At 35.4% G+C, this 6513-nt stretch overlaps 1 protein-coding gene across 1 annotated transcript; it reads right to left on the bottom strand.

Annotated features, from left to right (window-relative positions):
* Window positions 1-379: 379 nt before the first annotated feature.
* Window positions 380-5026, bottom strand: LOC140856218 (uncharacterized). Its single transcript, XM_073253357.1, has 7 exons — window positions 4913-5026; window positions 3232-3951; window positions 1814-2559; window positions 1432-1632; window positions 1252-1339; window positions 917-1169; window positions 380-759 (listed from the first exon to the last, which is right to left on the bottom strand). Exons 1-7 carry the CDS (start codon window positions 5024-5026, stop codon window positions 380-382), a joined length of 2502 nt encoding a protein of 833 aa, XP_073109458.1.
* Between the last annotated feature and the right edge of the window lie 1487 nt (window positions 5027-6513).

Raw genomic sequence — 6513 nt, 5'->3', positions numbered from 1 at the left:
TTTGCTGGTTTTGTTGGTCCCAAAGTTGTGCCTCTTCTTGTGATTGATTTCGCCGCAGCCTTTCTCGATGAGGTGATGTAACTTCATTTGTTTGAAATCTTATATCAATAATAGGGCGTTGTCCTCATCCACTAATTCGTGCACCTCTTCCTCTACATCTAACCATTTCCTAATAAAAATAATAAGCAAGCTTTTTAGTAAAAGTTCAACTAATTATCAGCAACATCTACTAAATGCACAAAAAAATATGAATATGCCATCAGAAGATACAAAAATAACATGAACACAATAAAATAATTTAAATTAAAATATCTGTTGGTCATCACATAATGTTTCTTCTTCCAACATGACAAAAAATAAAATTCTAATTACAAATAGGCTAATCATCAGGACTATATTCATCAGAACTGTATTCATCATGGTTGTTTTGATCATCATCTATTTCGCTTTCAGCTTCTTCTATCTCATCATCATTAATAAAATCATCTAATGTTAGATTCTCTCTATTTGTGTCATTGTTGGGTGAAAAGCTTTGTGGTTGAAGATCATCTCGATGTAGCACTCCTATCAACTCATCATTGTTCATGACTTGGCCATATTGAAAATTTTGTTCTTGTTCTTCTTGTTGGTAGACATCATCTTCGATCAAACTATCATCATCATCATCATCATCTGCATCATTATCTACAGATGGCACATCATAAGCATCACGTGGATAAGTTTTTACCACAACAAGCCAATTGCTATCAACTAAATCTTCTACATAGAACACTTGTTAAGCTTGAGAAGCCAACACAAAAGGCTCATTGGTGTTCAAAGATCCATGGATATTTACGCTTATATATCCATAGTTGTCAACCCTATATCCTCGTCCCAATCGGCCAACATCCCACCAGTGACATTTGAAAAGAACTACTTTTTTTATTTCCCACATACAACAATTCAAAAATATCTTCCAACACTCCATAGTATTCTTTATCAGCAGATGTATCATCTCCTTTTACAAGCACTCCACTATTCTGACTTTTTTGCCCAATTGCACGATCTCTTGCATGAAATCTGAATCTATTGACAATGTAAGTTCCATATCTATGAACTATTTTGAACGGTCCAACAGCCAAGCTTAGAAGATCTTCACTTACTTTGCCTTTAGCTTTAAGCTTTGAAACCTATTTAAGATTAATAAATTAAGCCATTATTAGCATAAATAAAAGTAACTTAAAGTATTTACCTATATTATATGATACCTACACGTTCATAAAACCAATCTGAAAATTCCTTGTGATGTCTAGCCAGGACATTTCTTGAGCTCACCTCTTCCAATTCTTTTTTATGCTCCCTATGAATGACATAATTAATCAATAATAAAGATGATTGAAGTAGAAACAAAGTTCTTTGAAGATTTTCATAATAACAAGATTTTGTTCTTACTCAATATATGGCCAAACTTCCTCACAGTTTCGAAGAACATATGCTTGAGCTTGTGTAAACTCCTGAGCATTAAGCTCATAAGACTTAAAAGCTCCTTTTGCACAGCCATCTTTGGCAAAGATTGATAGTCCTTGGTATGAAGTAGCTCCATCATCATTTCGTGGGACTCGATGAAATTTTATTTCAACACTATTCAAATACCTAGAACAGAATGTAAGGCATTCATTTGCAAGATAACCTCTTGCAATTGACCCCTCTGGACGAGCTTTGTTTCGGACATAAGACTTTAATGTTCGTAAATATCTAGATTCAAAAGATATTAACTAAGTCAAAAATAATATAAAAAGAAATTATATTTAAGTTTCAAAAAGTTAAGGATTACCTTTCAACTGGATACATCCATCTATATTGGACCGGTCCACCAATTTTAGCCTCGCTTGCCAAGTGAATTGGTAAATGAATCATAATATCAAAGAAAACTGGTGGGAATATTGTTTCAAGTTTACACAGAGTCATAACAATGTCATCCTCCAACTGTTTTAGATCTTGAACTTTTAACGACTTTGAGCATAAGTTTCTAAAGAAGTTACTTAGCTCAATCAATGGCTCACAAACAAACTTAGGCAATAATCCCCGAATGGCAACTGGAAGTATTTGCTGCAAAAGGATATGATGGTCATGGCACTTTAAGCCAGAAATCTTCTTCTCATTTATATTCACACATCTTGATATGTTAGAAGAGAATCCATCAGGGACCCTTAGATTAGATAAGAAATTGCAAAAGGCTATCTTCTCTTGTGGGGATAATGTATAAGTTGCAACTGGCATCTTCAATTTACTATTTTCAATATAAGGATGAAGATTGTGCCTAATGTTCATATCTACAAGGTCAAAACGGCCCTTCAATGTATCTTTTGTCTTTCCTTTTATATCCAGCACAATTCCTAAAATGTTAGAAGAAATGTTTCTCGCAATATGCATCACATCAAGATTATTGCGTAATTTCAGATCCTTCCAATAAGGCAATTGAAAGAATATACTCTTCTTCCTCCAATTGTAAACATCGTTAAAATCATCACGCTTACGCTTTTGACCCTTCCCAAAAGTAACTTTTTTTAACTTACGCAGCTGATCCAACACATCATCACCAGTTAGTACCTTAGGTGCATCTCTATATTCACATTTTCCATCAAAAGATCTTTTATTATGTCACCATGAATGATTTTTGGGTAAGAACCGACGATGCCCCATGTAACAAATCTTACTTCGTATTGAAAGAGAGCAAGTGTCTTTGTGGCAACAAGCATAAGCTAGTTTTCCTTTAGTCATCCATCCAGATAAATTACCATATACGGAAAAATCATTAATAGTCCAAAAGACAGCAGCATGTAAGTTGAAATTTTATCGTGTATGAGCATCATATGTCTCTACTCCTATATCCCATAACTCCTTCAACTCTTTAATTAAAGGCTGTAGATACACATCAATGTCATTTTCGGGGCACTTAGGACCTAGAATAAGAAGTGTCATCATAAAATAAGGATCTTTCATACACTGCCATGGAGGTAAATTATATGGAATCAACACAAAGGATTTTCAAGCGAATGAGTCAGCTGGATGTCTTAATATGCCATTATTTATCCTTTTCTCCTCATGCCATCTCATGTCCTTTGCAGTGATTTTAGACATACACTACCTCTGGAGTCTTGATTTCAAAGGAAAATAATGTAAAATCTTGTGAGGGATATTGCGCGTTCTGCCTTGATATTTCCAGCGAGATAAGTTACATACAGGACATACGATTGCATTGGCATGCTCTCCCCAATATATAACACAATCATTCAAGCATGCATCTATTTTTATATGTTCAAGTCCCAAATCCTGAATAAGCTTCTTAGCTTCATAAAATGAGTTTGGAACTAAGGCACCATTTGGAAGAACTTCCTTAAAAACCTTCAGCAACTTATCCATTGATGTATCACTCCAATTATTTGAATATTTTAAATGGAGTAACTTCACAGCAAAGGATAATTTGGAGACCTTATCACATCCAGGATACAAATTTTTATCGGCATCTTTAAGCAACCTGTAAAAGGCTGCTGCTTTCGGATTTGGTTCTTGGGGTTCATATCCTTCATTCACATCATCTCTTTCAACATCAGTATTTATGAAAGCACATGCATCATGAACCATTCCAATTAAGTCATCATAATCTGTATTTTCTTCCTCATCTAAATTATCTCTACTATTAGCATTGCATTCCTCTAAATTTTCTTCAATTGTCTCACCATGATAAACCCAATGTTTATAACTTTTCACAATTCCATTTCGGATCAAGTGAGCCCTCACTTCATGTCGGCCCTTAAAGACTGTATTTCTACACTTAGTACAAGGACATCGTATTCTATCACTAACAGTTGGCTGACCAAAAGCAAAGTTAAGAAATGAATGGACTCCATTTATATATTCCATACTTGCTCTGTCATTAAGTTTCATCCAGTTCTTATCTGACATTATGTCCTGCACATTATAATAGACAATAAAATAATATCAACTATAATAAAATGAGTTGTTATGGTAAAACTACAATCAGCAGGTAGCATAAGAATTAGAAAGATAATTGAACATAGAAAATTGAGGTTTGTAAGATACTTATTTTAACAACAAATATATAATTTAAAGCTCTATATATAGTAGTTCATATTCATATCATCAATAGAACAGAGCTCCATAAATTGAATCAAAAAGTCTCAAAAAAAATTATTCTGGCCCCATATGAGAGTTCAGAAAGGTGGAAATTAGCCTACTGCAAGTCTCACACCATGGATTCAGTATCATATTCATATGGATAATATCCATAAGCCAATTCATGAAGAAAATGAAGAGGTATAAATCAAAAGTTTGAGTAGGCCAAAGAGTTCAAACCAAGGGGGAAACGGGATCTAGATAAAAATACACAACCATCCTTGCCATGCTCGATTTTAAACTAGCTAAACGAATTAGCACCCAGTCCTTTCTGTCACTAGCTTGATCTGTTATTTATATTTCTCTTTTCAGAATAAAGGTGTCATGAAGAAGTGTTGTGGGTGATGTATGATGGTGAGCGAAAGCTATAAGGGAGAAAGAAAGTCTACAAATAATTTCCTCCATTGGTTTTGCTTTGCTTGTAAGCTAAGGGAGCAAGAAAAGTTTACTTTAAAAAAAAACAAAAGGGAACAAGGAGAGTGTGCCAAATCATCATTTGCTTCACTTGTATACAATCATACCTGCAAACATATTATAAATACAGAGGACAACCAAATAAGATTTGTAATCAAGGTTTATGTAACCATTTTTTATGAGGTGTCCATGCTAATAAATCACTTCCCAAAGTAGGTTAGGGAAGGATTTGGGCCCAAATATCTGATAAAACAACCAAGAACCTTTACCAAATAGATAAGTTGGTCCCTTTAACTAAATGAAAAAGAAAAAAAAAAGGTACCTCCAATTTGTCCTCACTTTTAAGGACCAGGGGAGGGTTGGCTGTTGAAATTTGCATCACCCGAGTGGTGCCCCATCTTACTTCTAGAGCAATCACAAGGAGAGCAGTACCCATTCTCTCAGATTAATCAAGCAGAAAATTATTAATACAGTTGAACTATTCAATCAGTCTAAGCTTTTGTATGGTGACATTCCTCCATCCTATATATATTCTCCTGTATTTATTCAACCCATATCACACGTCTGGATCTTACATCTGAGACTCACTGCCTGATGAACAGATTGGTATCATATTCATATTATCATGAGAACACAACTCCATAAACTGATAGTTAGGAGCCAAAAAAAAAATGGAGCTTGGAAGTCTGACACCATGGATTTAGTATCATATTCGTATTATCATTTGAATAGAACTCCATAAATTGAAAATAAAGAAACCAAAGAAAAATCTTTTCAATCAAAAATCCCCAAACCCTACAAAATATCATGCTTCTACCCAGATTAGCTCTCCAAAACCTCAAGCTCACATCGCTGCAACTCACATAAAATCCCATATCATCGGAACCTCAAAACCCCTCTAATATCCTTAGATGCTCTCCTTCTCCATAGATCTCCAAAAATAGATAACGAAATGAAAAGAAAAAGATGCAAAAACCAAAGGAAAATGATCAATCTACGAGGGAAAAGGGCATACCTTTGATTTTTTCTATCCGTCCTCTGTTTCGTCTATTTTTTTGATGTTTTTCCTGGATTTTCCTCTGTTTTTTATGAGGCTTAATCAGGTGGGGAGGCATGGAGCAGCCAAATGGGGAAGACGAGAGGTTTTGGGCCTCTTTCCCATGAAACCAAGAACAACGCGCGAAGATTGGTTTCTCAGCGGCAGAAAATTTTTCATTAAATGAGCATTAAAAGCACTTAAAATGGGTTAAAAATGTGAAACAATCCCGTCACAGGGGTCGACTCATGGGTCGACTCATGCCTGGGGGTCGACTCATGGGTCGACCTCTGTGGAAAAACATCAGAAAATGAAAAGGGAAGCACGGTTCTGTAAAATTGGCCTAAAACCCGCAGAGGTCGACTCATGGATCGACTCATGCCTTGAGGGTCGACTCATAGGTCGACTCACAGGGTGTGCCAAGTTTGTGCCATCCAAAAATTCAGCATGCCAATCATCTCATATGCCATGAGTCGACTCATGGGTCGACTCATGTTTTTCAAACATGAATATCTTTCAAAATACAAGTCCAAAAATAATAAAATTTTCACCAATGGATCACAAATCTTTTGTTCTATCATTTGATGCTTTCAAATCAGCATTTGGTAAAATTACAATTTTGCTCCTGAAGAGCAATAAGTCTTTTTCAAGCGAAAATCAATAGTACCCCTTCAAATGCTTTGTAATCATCAAAATCAATCCAAGGAGCAACAAGAATGGGCATATCTATACAAAAAGACTTTTGGTATTAGAGCCGGGGTTTTGAGTTCTAACTTTTAATATAGTACGACGGCCTCCTCCAAATCCAATCCAATGTGCACCAGAATATTTTCTTCAATGGAGTTATCAGTTGGAAGGGTGCCAGTTGTGAGTTCTCTCACATCACT

This window comes from Elaeis guineensis, chromosome 3, assembly GCF_000442705.2.
Source record: "Elaeis guineensis isolate ETL-2024a chromosome 3, EG11, whole genome shotgun sequence".
Lineage (NCBI taxonomy): Eukaryota > Viridiplantae > Streptophyta > Magnoliopsida > Arecales > Arecaceae > Elaeis > Elaeis guineensis.
This window is presented reverse-complemented; position numbering and strand designations above follow the sequence as displayed.

Coding starts and splice junctions, on each gene's coding strand:
- LOC140856218 (XM_073253357.1), bottom strand. CDS start 5,026: ATGGGTACTGCTCTCCTTGTGATTGCTCTAGAAGTAAGATGGGGCACC. Junction 1,340..1,431: donor GAAGTTTGGCCATATATTGA/GTAAGAACAAAA, acceptor TGTCATTCATAG/GGAGCATAAAAAAGAATTGG. Junction 760..916: donor GTATGTGGGAAATAAAAAAA/GTAGTTCTTTTC, acceptor TGTTCTATGTAG/AAGATTTAGTTGATAGCAAT.